Source organism: Canis lupus, chromosome 9 (assembly GCF_011100685.1).
Source record: "Canis lupus familiaris isolate Mischka breed German Shepherd chromosome 9, alternate assembly UU_Cfam_GSD_1.0, whole genome shotgun sequence".
NCBI classification, from domain to species: domain Eukaryota; kingdom Metazoa; phylum Chordata; class Mammalia; order Carnivora; family Canidae; genus Canis; species Canis lupus.
The window spans coordinates 19072302-19086246 of record NC_049230.1 but is presented as its reverse complement, the minus strand read 5'-3'; the positions used below and the strand labels follow the sequence as shown (position 1 = coordinate 19086246).

The 13945-nt window shown below is 58.0% G+C and overlaps 2 protein-coding genes across 13 annotated transcripts; one reads left to right on the top strand and one right to left on the bottom strand.

Moving 5' to 3' along the window:
* The first annotated feature begins 288 nt into the window (after positions 1 to 288).
* TMUB2 (transmembrane and ubiquitin like domain containing 2) lies at positions 289 to 4760 on the top strand. 7 transcript variants are annotated; one of them, XM_038547127.1, is made up of 4 exons: positions 291 to 436; positions 986 to 1110; positions 2660 to 3226; positions 3478 to 4760. In XM_038547127.1, exons 2-4 carry the CDS (start codon positions 1076 to 1078, stop codon positions 3842 to 3844), a joined length of 969 nt encoding a protein of 322 aa, XP_038403055.1. In that variant the 5' UTR covers positions 291 to 436; positions 986 to 1075; the 3' UTR covers positions 3845 to 4760. The 7 variants fall into 7 exon arrangements, with proteins under 7 accessions (XP_038403059.1, XP_038403055.1, XP_038403056.1 ...); XM_038547128.1 differs by having other exon boundaries at positions 370 to 490; XM_038547129.1 differs by lacking the exon at positions 291 to 436 and adding an exon at positions 1765 to 1927 and having other exon boundaries at positions 572 to 1110.
* Positions 4761 to 4827: 67 nt separating this feature from the next.
* On the bottom strand, positions 4828 to 12491 carry ATXN7L3 (ataxin 7 like 3). 6 transcript variants are annotated; one of them, XM_038547120.1, is made up of 13 exons: positions 12306 to 12491; positions 10832 to 10942; positions 10406 to 10538; positions 10029 to 10200; positions 9752 to 9849; positions 9524 to 9546; positions 9150 to 9216; positions 8910 to 8995; positions 8526 to 8594; positions 8197 to 8240; positions 7853 to 7924; positions 7601 to 7758; positions 4828 to 7488 (listed from the first exon to the last, which is right to left on the bottom strand). In XM_038547120.1, the coding sequence occupies exons 2-13, from the start codon at positions 10880 to 10882 to the stop codon at positions 7340 to 7342; spliced, it is 1122 nt and encodes a 373-aa protein (XP_038403048.1). In that variant the 5' UTR covers positions 10883 to 10942; positions 12306 to 12491; the 3' UTR covers positions 4828 to 7339. The 6 variants fall into 6 exon arrangements, with proteins under 6 accessions (XP_038403048.1, XP_038403052.1, XP_038403051.1 ...); XM_038547124.1 differs by having other exon boundaries at positions 8910 to 8938; XM_038547123.1 differs by having other exon boundaries at positions 9150 to 9195.
* Between the last annotated feature and the right edge of the window lie 1454 nt (positions 12492 to 13945).

Here is a 13945-nt window from a genome sequence, read left to right as displayed (position 1 = left end):
CCAGCCCGGGAGGCTGGGAGAAAGACCGGAAGAACACGCCGGGACGAGGCAAGCGCCGCTCACGTTCTGCCCGGCTCTGCCAGCACGCGGGTCTTCCAGACGCGAAGCCACGCCTTCTCCCAAGCACCTCCCCAACTCCATGTGGCCCCGCCCCTCACTCAGGGGCTCTTTAGGCCCCGCCCACTGAGCGTGGCCCCGCCCCAGAAGGGCGCTGATTCCGCCAACAATAACCCCGCCCCTCCTTCCGCTGAGAAACCTGTCCCTATTGAAGAATACGCTTACGTCAGCCCGCCTTACGTAGACTTACGCCATCAGTGCACAGCGCGGAGGCGGGACTTCCTGTCTCTGATTAAAACAGCTTCCGGGAGAAGCCGGAAGAGACGGGACCCTGGACAGAATCGGGGATACCAGCCCCTCCCCCGGCCCCTACGGAAAGGTGAGTCCATGGGCCGTCCTAGCGAAGTCAAAACACTTAGTCTGGCCGTTTCAGGTGAGGAACGCCTTCCCTATCCAAGCACAGTACCGGTTCAGTCCTCCTTTAATTTCCCATGACTCCCCGCGCCCTCAAGCCCCGCCCCCAGGCCCCCAGCCCCGCCCCGAAGTTTGAGGGGTGTGGATGGTTTGTGGCCCCCTCACGGGTCTCTACCCCTTACGGGCCGGGAGAATTGAGCTTGGCGGCCAGGGACCAGGCAGCCTTTCTCTCGGGTGGGTCCACGGACTCCTCTCCAGCCCCGCGGGAATAGGGCCGCCCCACGCGGAGCCTTCGCCTCAGAAAAGGCAGGGTCGGGACCCCTCCTCACCGCGCGGTCCGGGTCGCCCACAGACTGAGAAGACAGCAAAGGCCTCTGAGGCAGGAGACCTGGGGTCCTGCCTGGCCCCTGCCCACGAAAGTGCCGTGTGTCTGTGCCAGTCGTTTTCGCTTCTATTCGCTGCAATTTCCTTTTCTGTAAATCAGGGTCGGTGACATTAACCTTCTTACCATTAGGGGCTAGTTGTGGAAGCGATAAGTAATTGCTACCATTTATTTATTGAATCACTGCAATGTGCCAGACACTGTGCTAAGTATTTTGCTTCGATGATTTCCCGTCACCGTCAAAACAACCTTATGAGGTAGGTACTATTTTTAACCCCATTTTACTGATGAAAAAGCTGAGGCCCTGAGAAAGTTGTCCGAGGTTACAGAGCTAGTAAGAGGCAAGGCTGGGATTATAATTAGGCTTTTTGTTTTTTGGTGGTTTTGTTTTTTGTTTTTTGTTTTTACTCCAGGGCCCATGTTCTAAATAAGGATGTGGAAGCTATTGAGATGTTGATATGTCCCACAAGTATTCTTTTAGCAGCTACTATAGCATTATACTGAGCACTAGGGTACATAAAAAAATACATGGTGATCCTTGTCTTCCAGAAGCCTAGTAGGGAGAGATGGACAGGTAGATAAGTATAATGAGGTTTTTATAGGTATTGTGAGGATAGTCTATTAATGATAATCATTGGATTGGATTTGCCTGGGGACAGCTGTGAAAGCCGCACATTCTCCAAGGGAAAGAGAAGGTACTCTAAGGAGCAAGCCCAGGTCCTTCTTGCCTTTCTAAGAAATTGCCAAGGGAAACCTATACAGTACATGAGGAGAGAGAGGGATATGGTTTGTGAGAGCTGTTTTGGAATCTTTTCCAGATCCTTTCCACTTAGGTGGTGGTTTTGCCGTTGTGAACCTGTGGTGACCCAGGAGGGTAGTGTTTCTCGTGCCTGTCCTCCTTTGCTCCCTAGGACTTTCAGAAGAGTTTCAGAGGTGGGCAGACAACAGTGCCTGCTGCATAATGTCTGCTGCTGGCCCCTACAGATGTGTCCTTTTGGGATGGTCTATGCTTCTGACGGAAAATTAAATTTTTGGTTCTTGACATCAGAACCTGAATACGTGACCGTGAATGAGGTAGGGTTCAAATGAGACATTCTGGCAAGAGTGGCTGCACTATGCCTCCAGAAGACCCTAAAATAAAACATTTCATAGTTTTTGGTCTTTCTGAAGCCACCTTGGAGGCTTCTCAGGGGGGCATCATTGCTAGACCAAGTGATAGAAATCCCAGAGGAGGGATCCCTGGGTGGCGCAGCGTTTTGGCGGCTGCCTTTGGCCCAGGGCGTGATCCTGGAGACCCGGGATCGAATCCCACGTCGGGCTCCCGGTGCATGGAGCCTGCTTCTCCCTCTGCCTGTGTCTCTGCCTCTCTCTCTCTCTCTCTCTCTCTCTGTGACTATCATAAAATTAAAAAAAAAAAAGAAAAAAGAAAAAAGAAATCCCAGAGGAACTGAGGGCGCAAAAAAGCAAAAAAATTTTCCCCCACCTACAAAAAAACAACAGCCAGTTGCAGCAGCAGTCACCAAACAAAGCCACGAGGTTTTCCTGGTGATCCGTGCTCACTGGGAGCTTGAAATGTGAGAGGGGGAAGATGTGGAACCTGAAAGCTAGTGTCTCACAATAGAGGCAAAGGGTTAAGTCCTTAGCTTTAGGTTGGAGGTCCAGAGGTAGGACGGTTTGTTCTCCCTTCTACAGGACACCGAATTCTATTTTCTTTCAGCACTGGGTCAGTTAGGACCTAAACAAACTAGGAACCTGGTTGCAACCCTATATACCCTGCTGATGTTATGCCCCCCTTTGTTCCTGCAGTGTCGACCCAGTCAGCAGCCAGGCCATGGAGCTCTCTGATGTCACCCTCATTGAGGGTGTGGGTAATGAGGTGACTGTGGTGGCAGGTGTGGTGGTGCTGATTCTAGCCTTGGTCCTAGCTTGGCTTTCTACCTACGTAGCAGACAGCGGTAGCAACCAGCTCCTGGGCACCATTGTGTCAGCTGGAGACTCATCCGTCCTCCACCTGGGGCATGTGGACCATCTAGTAGCAGGCCAAGTCACCCCAGAGCCAGCTGAACTCCCCCATCCATCAGAGAGTAATGATGAGAAGGCTGAAGAGGCTGGCGAAGGTGGGGGAGACTCCACAGGGGAGCCTGGAGCTGGGGGTGGTATTGAGCCGAGCCTTGAGCATCTGCTTGACATCCAAGGCCTGCCCAAAAGACAAGCGGGCCCAGAAAGCAGCAGTCCAGAGGCCCCCCTGAGATCTGAGGATAGCAGCTGCCTCCCTCCCAGCCCTGGCCTCATCAGTGTGCGGCTCAAATTCCTCAATGACACCGAGGAGCTGGCCGTGGCCAGGCCGGAGGATACTGTGGGTGCCCTGAAGAGGTGAGTGGACTGGAGAGTGGGAGGCTGCTCATACCCTATGCCCTCAGCCCTTGGTCACCCAAGAGGAGGCTGGTACCCACCTGGGAGTGGCAGGGATCTATCAGGTCCAGCCCCCACTAGGGGTGGATGGGATCCTTCTCAGAAACTCACCCTTCAGTTCTTCCCTCATTGTCCTGTTTTGTTGGTCCCGGCCTGCTTGCCTTCTCATTCCTCGCCTTGTCTTTCCTTCTCTCTCTCCCTCATCCTTCCAGTAAATACTTTCCTGGACAAGAGAGCCAGATGAAACTGATCTACCAGGGCCGTCTGCTGCAGGACCCAGCCCGCACACTGCGTTCCCTGAACATTACCGACAACTGTGTGATTCACTGCCACCGCTCACCCCCAGGGTCAGCTGTTCCAGGCCCTTCAGCCTCCTTGGCCCCCTCCTCAGCCACCGAACCCCCCAGCCTTGGCGTCAGTGTGGGCAGCCTCATGGTGCCTGTGTTCGTGGTGCTGTTGGGCGTGGTCTGGTACTTCCGTATCAATTACCGCCAGTTCTTCACAGCACCTGCCACTGTCTCCCTGGTGGGGGTCACGGTCTTCTTTAGTTTCCTAGTATTTGGGATGTATGGACGATAAGGACATAGGGGGAAATGAAAGGCATGGTCTTCCTCCTTAATGGCCTCCCCCTTTCCTGGCCAGAGCTGGGCCCAAGGGCTTGGGAGGGGAAGGGTGGAAAGGATGTGGTGGGTCCTCCTCCCTAGGACATAGGAAGCAGGTACAGGGCCTCCCCTCCACGTCTACGAGGGTACAGACATCCCACCTCTGTGCAAGCACAACTCAGGTAGAAACAAGGATGTCATCATCTTTCACTTTTTAGGGTCCTAAAGTTCAGAGCTGAGCTGGTGGCCCAGCTCAGCGGGGAGCCAGGGCTCCAAGGATTCCCTCCCAGCTGTGGCCCTAGCTCTTTTCATTGTCCTGCATGTCTGCTCCTCAGTACCCAGGGCTGCCTGCCAGGGCAGCTCAGCATGGCCCCAGCATACTTCTGTAGGGAGCCTGGAGTAGTTTTCTGTTTCTTAAGGGAATATCCATCTTTTGAGACTAAAGTCACACAGCAGGAATGAAGGTTGTGTCAGCTTTCTGTGTAGGCACCTAGCCGCCTCTACCTTCTCCCTCCACCCCTGTAGCAGGAATAGGGTGTTCTCTGTGTTCTGGATAGTTTCCAGTGTTCTCCCCTTTTTTCAAAGCACTTTGCTTGTATTTTTTTTTTTTTTAAATAGTCCTTTATAGAGCTCAGTCAGGAAGGGGATTGGGGCACAAAGCCAAGCCCCCAGCATTGGGAGAGGCCAAGCCACAGCTGCTGCTACCCTAGGCCTAAGGCTGTAAGCAAGAGACAGCTCTGGCCCTCAGCCAGTGTCCTACCCTGCCCAACTCCAAGGACGAGCTCTGGGTATGGAGCCCTGGGCCCCAGGCCCTTGCCTCTGGGGTTCTTGGATGGAGGGTCAGTGTTTGTGACTAAATAAAGTTCCATTTTGTGGCTGTAAAGCCTCTTTTCTGTGATGTTAAGAGAATGGCTTTGCTCTGCCCCCATCAACATGGTAATGAGGGTGGGTAGGCCGGGCTACCAATGGGAGATGCAGTTTATTTACACCAGCAGCCATGGGGGCAGGGGAAATACACAGCGTTTACAAAGTTAGCTACCTGTACAGGATGGATTACATATGCAAAAATAAAAATCTCAAGACCACAGGACAGCGTGAGCCCCACCCCCCTCCCCCAATGACCCCAGCATGCGGTAATGCCAGGCGGGTGGCCCCTGGGCATGCGGGGGGGAGTGATGCATGGAAGGAAAAGCCACCGGCCATGGAAATTAGTACAGAACCCCCCCACACACACTCAGACACATGATAGGATACAGGGTGGACGACACCTAGCCGGGGTGGGAAGGATGGGAATTGAAACCCACACAGCCTGCTGTTAGAGGGGAGTGGAGAGCTCCTAGCCCCTGTTCAACTACATGGTAGGGGGGCACACTCTCCCCAGAAGGAAAGGGGTTTGCTCCCTCAGGGTCCCTGCTGGACCAAGCCCATCACTTACCCAGCTTGGGCAGGGGGCTCTGCCCTGAGGGTGGGCTAAGGAACAATGGGGAAGTGGATGTGGACAAACCAGTTCCCAAACTACTTCCCACTTCTCCCTCCTCCAAGCAGAGGGGGGGGAAAGGGAGAGGCCAGAGGGGAAAGGGTATGGTAGGGCCTGAGCTGCAGCTGCCTCTCAGAAGGGAGAATGGCCCTTGACCTTCCCCCCTTCACCTTCAGCCACTCCCAAGACTTCATTTGGAAGCAGGCTGGAGGCTGGCTGAAATCCTCCTTTCCCTCTGGCTTCCCCTTAGAGGGAGAAGACTATGGAGGGTCAAGAACAGAGGAGCCCAGGCCCCAGGATTTATTCTAACTCCTGCCAAAATTTGTTTGGCTTTTTAAAAAATAATCACAATTCTTGGGTTAAAAACCAATTTGTAACCAGGCATCAGCCACAATCGGAACCCCCCTGGTGGGGGGTGGGGTGGGGTGATTGGGGTTCCAGACGGTACTGCAGCCCTATCTCTTGTTGTTCCCTTAACCCTCTAGGGTCCCTAACCCAAATCAGTCCGACCAGTCCTGGGTACTAGCTACCCAAATGTGGGATGGCTCCTCCTGGGAAGAGGGCAGGGTTCACATCCAGCAAATGCCAGAGAACATGGCTCAGGGTCAACAACATCCCTGTGTCAGTCAGCTCTGCTCCCAGCCCAGACTGTAGTCCTCCAGCTTGGCTCTTGGGAGTGATGGTGCCCATGTGGAGGTGGAACAGTACATCTCTTCGGGATGTAGACCAGGCAGGTGGGCACACTGGCATGGTAGTCCCACAGAGGGGTGATGCCTAGGCATGATGCCCCTTCCCCCTCCACTGACAACCCAGAGCACAGAGACTAGCCTCTTCCCACCCCAACTCCTAGCAAAGGGGGAGAGGGAAAAGATTAGGATTTTCCTCAGAGCCCCAAACCACAAGTACAGAATAAATAACTTAAAAGCGGCTAAGGAAGGGGAAACAGGGCAGGCGTTGGAGGCAGGAGCATCGAGAGAGGAACTGAAGCTGGGCAAGGTGAAGGAGGGGGGTAGCAAGCAGCAGTTGGGAACTTGGACTGCCCTGCTAGGGCAGTGGGGCAGGGTAGGCGGGAGGAACATGGGGCCACCCCAGGAGGGTGAGGCTGGGCCCCTTCCTGGGGCAGGGAATGAGGTAAGAAAACATTTCAAATAAAGCAGCACCGTTCCCTCTCACCTTGGGGCCCCACTCCTCACCAGCCCTGGGTCAGGGAGGAAAGGTAGGGTGGGGGGGGGGGGGAGTCATTTTGATACACAGCTCCCTCTTCCTACCCTCCCCTTGCCCATTCCTTGAAGCTGTAGAGGCTGGAGGCCCTTTCCTGGCACCCAACAACAAAAGGACAGCTCCTGCTGCCAAGGAGGCCCCTGGGGACTGAGGGGAAAGGGCTGCCCCTGTGCGGGGCAGGGAAGGCGGTGGCAGTTCTGGACGCCCACCTCAGCAGACAGCTTGCTGTGCCTGCCTACCCCTGGGATTGGGGGCGTTGGATAGGATTCTGCACACAGACAGGACACGCCCAGCCCTGCCCCTCAGCTCCAAGCACCGGACCCATTCACATTGCTGAGGGCAGCTGGGGGAGGCCCCCTCCAGGCTCAGCTGCCAACCCACAGCCTCCCGGGTAGCCACAATGCTCCTCGGCAGGGCTTAGTCCAGTTCCTGGGGTGGGGGGCAGGCAGTGCCCTGGCACAGTGCCCAGGTCAGGCCCCTGGCCTAGCTGGACATCCAGTAACTCACAGAATAAATAGGAAAACTGCCTCCCACCAAACTTATGTCCAAGGCATAATATGTCCAGGTCTGAGTCCTGCATGCCAAGGGGTCATGCTCCATCACAGAGGACCCTGACACCCCCCAGGGGCGCATATTTGGATCCTCTGCCTGCCTGGCCCACCAAGCTTCCCAAGCCCAAACCCCCAGCAGCCGTCCATTTGCCAGGCTTTGCCACCTGGGTGGGGGTTGGGAGAGAGGGCTCTGCTCAGCCAATGGCTATCCCTTGCACCCAAGTCAGTTGATGTCATCGTAGATGCTGGGCGTTGGGGGTGCCGGTGGCTTTGGCTTCTTCTTCTTGTTGGAGCCTAGGCTGGAGGCAGTCCCTACCAGGCTCAGATGGGATTTCTTTTTCTTAGTTTTCCGTGACTCGGAGCTGTTGGTACCTAAAGAGAAAGAGGCACCAGGGATGAGGGCTGGGCTGTGTGAGGTAACACAGGTGTCCCCACAACCCCAGCTTTGAGCAGACAGCCTATGGGGCCCGCATGTATCACCTACCTAGACCCCATCCCTGATTCTCACTCGTCTTGGAGGAGCCTGAATCAGAGGGTGAAAGGTCAGAGGAGCCGTCCCACTGAAGCCGGCTGATCAGGGCCTGGCTGTCAGTCATGTCAAAGCTGTCATTATCCAGGGAACTCTCGACCTCTGGGAGGACGCTGGAAGAAAAGAGGGAGCACAGAAGGGGTTCAGGGCTACCCATCATCATCCTACTTTTCCCTGGCCTACCACCCTGCCAGGAGGGTCCCTTACGCTGAGGGTCCAAGGAAATAAATCCGCACGGCTCGCCGCTGCTCATCTGTGTGCTGGGGGCAGCGCAGGGACCTAGTGGGAAGACAACCACTTAAGACTCTAACAAAGCAAGAAGGGTCTGAGGAACTCAGGTGAGACCCCTTCCCTCAGCAGAGGTGGGAGGAATAGACAGACGGGGAAGGGATAAACAGAGTGCCCCCAGATTGTGGCCTAAGGCCTGACCATCAGAGGAGGGAGGGGAAGGGTGGGAGCCCCATTGCTCAAGTCCAAGGGTACTCCCGACCCAAGCCCAGGGTGAGTGTGCAGGAGGGCCCCCTGGCCCCCTTTCTAGGTTCTGAGCTCACCTTGTGCACATCTTCTTGGTGTGTTCAGAAATCACCCCACATTGCTGGAAGAGGAATATAAGCTGAAAGGAGGGATGGAGGGGAGCCTACTCTAGACCCTAGACATTCTCTTCTGTACAAATGCTACATCGCAGGAGCAGCAACGGCCCCAAGGTGTCCAGAACAGCCTGTCCCAGACCACCGCTGGCCAGAAAACCTAATTCCAGAGAGAGGGAGCTATGTGGCCCTGACTGCTGTCACATAGTCATGACCACTCCTCCTCCAGAGACATGACCACTGCCTGCGACTCCAGCCCACTCCCAAGGGCTTCCCCTTCCCTGGTCTCTCACCGTGGTGAGCAGGTTACGCAGCTCGTCCGGCCCCAGGGTCTCGTAGCTGATCCCAGTTGAGTTGTTATACTGGGGAAAAACAAAGGTACAGGTCAGCCCAAGAGGGAGGGGGAAGGGCCCAACGGGGGTGGGGAACCAGTCCCTCTCACCCTTCTCTACATGGGAGGGCCCTGGGACTACCCAGCAGTTTGCTAGTGATTCTTCCCATCCCACCTGTGCATCAGGGAGGGGCTGAGACCCAGCAATCACAAGAATATGCAAGATCTCAATATCCCATCTAGTGCTTCAGGCCATCAGGATTCTGATCCCCCCACCTGTCCAAATCCCGCTCAACTCACAACAAAGAAAACAAGAGAGAACCTGAGAGGGGCAGTACCTACTCACCTTAAAAGGATCCGAATTGCTAAGTTCCCCTGAAGAAGAAAAAAGAAGGGGAAGGGTGTTTGATGCAGAGGTACAGACAGAGAACCCTGAAAATAACCAGAGAGGAAGTGGGGGTGACAGAAGGATCACAGGCCCTCCCTCGATCATCCCCCTGTCCCCTAAGCCCCCCACCTCCACCCTCCAACAATGAGTCCCTAAAGACACAGCTAAGATCATCCCCATTGTTTAAGCCCCACTCACCATTTTTGTGTTTTAAAGACTTGGATCTTCGAGGGGAATTGGGGTTCTGGAATGGGAGATACCACAGCTTTGGGGAAAGGGTAACGATAAGGGGGAGCCGAGAACCCAGGGAAGGAAAAAAGATTTGACAAAGAAACATCCTCAAATTCCTACTCTTGCTCCCCAGTAAGAGGCCCACCTACCCGTATTTCCTCCTCCCCTACTCCCACCAAGGCCTCCGTGGCCCTCCTGCCCACCACAGACACCCTCATCCCGAAACCCAGAGAGGCACCCGATGACCTCAGACTTGAGTCAAGATACCCGAGGACTCCCTGCCCATAAGGGAGGGTATCCGTCCTTTGCCCCAATTGCCCTCATGCTCGCCCGGCTCTCACCTTGTCCGATTTTCTCTTCTTGGCTGTGTAGGACAAAAAAGAAAGGAGAGGATCATCTTAAGCCTTCAATCTAAGGACCCCTACAGAAAAGCACAAAGCTACATTCTCCCCTTCTCATTCAATATAACGACCTGTGACCCTTACATACCCAATTCTTGCTTGTCTGCCTCACCCTGATGGGCTGCATCCCCCTGTCCCCCCAGCCAGTTTCCCCAAATCCCCAAACACCTTTCTTCTCTGAGCCATAGGACCAGTCGTTGTCATTGATGTCATCATTATCCTCTTGGTCACTCTCTGACTTGTTCATATTGTTGCTATTGGCAATCCTACCAACGGAAGGGAAGAGAAAGGGTCAAGACAGCCACCTCTCTCTGCCCCCAACCACAGAGGCCAAGCACGAGCCACCCTCTGTGCCCCACCAATGCCCCTGGGGGACTACACCATGCCACAAGTTACAAGAGGTGGGACCAGCATCTCTGGTTCTAGCGGAGAGAGACGCCCTCACCGGCGGTTGGCGATGCGGCTGCTGTTCCGGCCCATTCCCAGGCACTTCTCCAGATGGGGAGCGAAGCGAGAGGCAGCAATACTACGGCTGCAATTGGGGCAGACACACTCCTTGCTCTTCCACTGGTTGAAAACCTGTCCAAAGATGTCCAACCCCGGCTGGTCCACGATCTCTGGGGACAGGAGAGGCGTGGCGATCAGGGCAGGCAGGGGACCCTCACCTCTTGTCTCCCGCCCATGGCCCCATGGCCTCTTGAAACCCCCTGCCTGGGCTCACAGGAGCCCCAGGTACTACGTCTGGTGCAGTTTCCAGAGGAGGAACTTGCAAGTATCCCCGGGACAGGGGCCGGATGGCTCTCCTTCAACCCTGAAGCTCACCAAAATCCTTCATGCTATCAGGGTCCGTGTCGTCCAGGAAGAAGTAGCCACACTTGACAGCCCGGTGTACCTCAAAGCAGAATCCCAAACAAGAATCCTCGACCAGGTCCGCGTATATCTCCTGAGCGATGGCCTGGGCCCAGGGGAGAACATCCACGGTCAGGAGTCTTGGCCCCCTGGACTGAGAGCAACTCTCACCAACCAAATCTGCCAACTCGCCCTGGCCAAAAATAATGCTTTCTTTGCCATTTTCCCCATCTTGACTTCGCATCCTTTCTTCTTCCGGAGCCTTGGGCCTTTTCAGCTGGCTATTCCCTTTAAGGAACCAGGCTGACTACCCAAATTCCTCTTTGGTGTGAACGCCAGATATAGCGACGTAGAGACATCAAGAGAAAGAACTAGAGGCACACGTGGGGGAGCCCTCACCTCTAGTTTGCTGTTATCCAGGCCAGACAAAGACATTTCCTCCATTTTCATTTGTAAACTCTTGTGGAGACGGCGCTCTGACTGCTCATAGCACAGCGGGCGGCAACACGGCTGCACACATGGGGGTGGGGGGGATGTTGGTGTGAGTCCAAGACACCTCTGGAGACTGCCACCTCCCCTCTGCACCCCACTGCCCAGAGCTTAATGCTGGCATCAGGATCTACCCTTCCCCAAGGCCTAGGCTCACTAAGTCTGGATGGTCCTTCAGGGCCTGAAACCCAAAGGCGGCCTAGTCCTTCCCAGGACTGAACTCAGGCCCTGGACTCTGCTACCAGTCCAAGTCTGAGTCCATAGGAGGCAGCAGCTCACCCCAGGTCCCCCAAACTCAAACCCCTCTTCCATACCCATGGTGCAATGCAGCAGGGGGAGGAGAAGGAACTCTAAGGCCTCAAAGCAAACCCACAGGGTGTGGCAAAGAACTGCACAGACTCCTAAATACCCCCCCCCCCCTTCCCTAGGCTCTCCTCAGAGTCACCTCTGCTTTCAGCCAGGATGTCCACTTGGGGGGGTACTGCTACCAGAAGTAGGAACAGCCCTAGAGCCCTACAACCTTCACCCCACTGTGTCTTCCCTTGAAATAAGCCTGTGACTACAGAAGGGGCACAGAGCCCACAGAAGCCTAGAGCTGAAGGAGCATTTCTAGCCATCATGAGCAGGAAGGAGGGGTAGAGCCCGGTGGGGATGGCATGCCGGGAGTGGGCACTCCCCTTACCTGTTCTTCTTTTTAGATAACCACCCTCCCTCCCTCAGGACCAGCCCGGAAGTCTCTCCAAGAGCCCCAAAGTCCAGGAATCCCCACCAAAGGATTCTGAAACAGCGCCCACAGTCCGGGGCCCCTCTTAACGGTGGGTACGAGTTTAAGGAGCTGCCGGCCTAGAGTGGGGTGGGGACTGACAAATGAGCCAGGGGCACCGGGGAGGGTAGGAGGCCGGGCCTCGGCTCTTCCCCCGTCCCTGCGGCACTGCTGCTGCATCATACCGACTGGGGGGAGGAGAGCCGAGCCGCCCGAGGCCGGCGCCGGTCCGGGACAGACCGACCCCTAGAGAGTGGGCAGAGTGGGACGCGTCCCGGCCCCTCTCCTTCCCCCCCGCCGACAGCCCCAGCCGGCCGGGGAGAGGAGTCCGGGAGGGTGTCTCTATTGTCCCGGGGGCTGGGGCCTGGCTCCCTAACAAAGGCCCCGCGCCCCCTCCCCGGCCGGCCCTGCCCCGCCCAGGGGGGACCCAGACAGGGGGAGAGCTGGGGGCCCCGGCCGGGCCGGGAAGCCGGGGGAAGCCGGGCGTTTCCGCGTCGGCCCGGGGGGAGGGGAAGGGGCGCTGACCCAGACCTGGGGGGAGGGGGCCCAAGCCCCGCCTCGGGCCCCGCCCCCCGCCCCCCGCAGGCCCCTCCCCCGTCCCCGTCTCCGTCCCGTACTCACCCCGCCCGGGGGGCCGCGCCGGGGCCCGGCGGCCTCTCAGGGCCGCGTCCTCCGGCGGCGGCGGCGGCGGCGGCTGCTCCGGAGCCCCATGTCCGTCGGTCCGTCCTCGCCTCTCCCCGGGGCCCAGGGCCCGGGGCCGGGGGGTCGGGCCGCCCCCCCGCCTCGCCGCCTCACCGGGCGGCCATGGCCCCTTCCCCTCCCTTCTCGTCCCGTCGCCGCCTCCTCCTCCTCACCTCACCCCGCCCGCGCGCAGTCCGCGCGCCGTCCGCGCGCCCCTCCCCCCGCCCCCCACTCCAGCCCGCCTCTCCCGGGCGGGGGGTGCGGCGCGAGCCCGGAGCGCGCGCGCGTGCCGCGACCGGAGGATGGATGGATGGAGCGAGCGAGAACGCGAGCGTGCGCGCGCGCGCCCCTCTCCCCCTCCCTCCGCGCGGGCGCGAGGCCAAGCGCGAGCGCGCTCCAACCTCCTCCTCTTCCTCCTCCCGCCCCTCTTCAACACCCCGCCCCCGCCCTCCCTTCCTCTTCCTTCTTTCGCTTTCGCGCGCCCAGCGACTGCTCGCGCCTGCTAGAAGGGCCCGAGCGCGTGCATCTGCCCCGCGGCCGCAGCTCGGCAGCATTTGCTCCAGGGGGCGGGGACCGGGCGGGGAGGAGGGGCGCCACGCCGCCGTCCAAAGTACCGGCGGACGGGGACGGGGGCGGGGAGATGGGCGGGGCCTTCGGCGGGCACCTCGGCCAATCGCCGTCTCGCCTCGGTCCGGCCGGCCCAATAGGATGGTGGTGGGTGGAGCGCCGTTCAAGGTGAGGTGCGCGGTGCGCTGGGGGCGGAGACGTTGTGCCGTCCCGGCCGGCTCCGGGGCGGGGGCAGCGGGTGGCGTCGAAAGAGAGCGCCGGCTCCAGCCGAGCCTGGGACGCCTTCCGGCCCAGGATCCCCCGCCCTTCCCTCGGGGCTCCCGGCTCTTCCCCCACACACACACCTCCTCCCGCCCCCCGGCGCCCCAACGCCGGCATTTACCCCGTAGCGTGCAGCCACTTCTCGGAAGAGGCCGGAGTTGAAGTGGGGCTCTGTTAGCACCTCAAGGCAGAAAATCTATGGAGCCAGAGGGGCTCGTCCCAGCCTCCGATCCCCTGTTTCTGGGCGGGTCTCAGCCCACTGCAGGCCTGCGAGCCAACGAACGCCCGAGATGAGGGTCCTCCGCTGAGGGCGGAGGCCGAGCTCTGTCCTTCTGAGCCGAGCGCCCTCCCCGCCCTCAGCCTAATTTAGATCCCACACCTGCTCGGCTTTCCTGCTTCCGGAACCCACGCTGGACCCCCCACCTCTCGGACAGCCTGCCTGGCCCCGGCCAGACCCTCCGACCCCGCGCTACTCCCCGGGGTAGTACTTCCCCGTGGTCGCGCGCCCTCCGAGTTCCCCTTTGCCTTCTGGAGGAAAAGGCCTTTCCTAGCCGCGACCAGTGCCCAAACTGGCGCTTCCATCTCGGTTATTCTCTGGGTCTGCAGTGTTGGAACGGGGGTCTGACAGCCCCCTCCCCCTAGAAGATAGGATTAAACGAGGAAAGTCCTCAATCATACACTTGGGGACTGTTGTTGACTGTTTGGTCTTCAGCAAACATTGAGGCGATAGTCCTAAGTGGTTAAAAACAGGA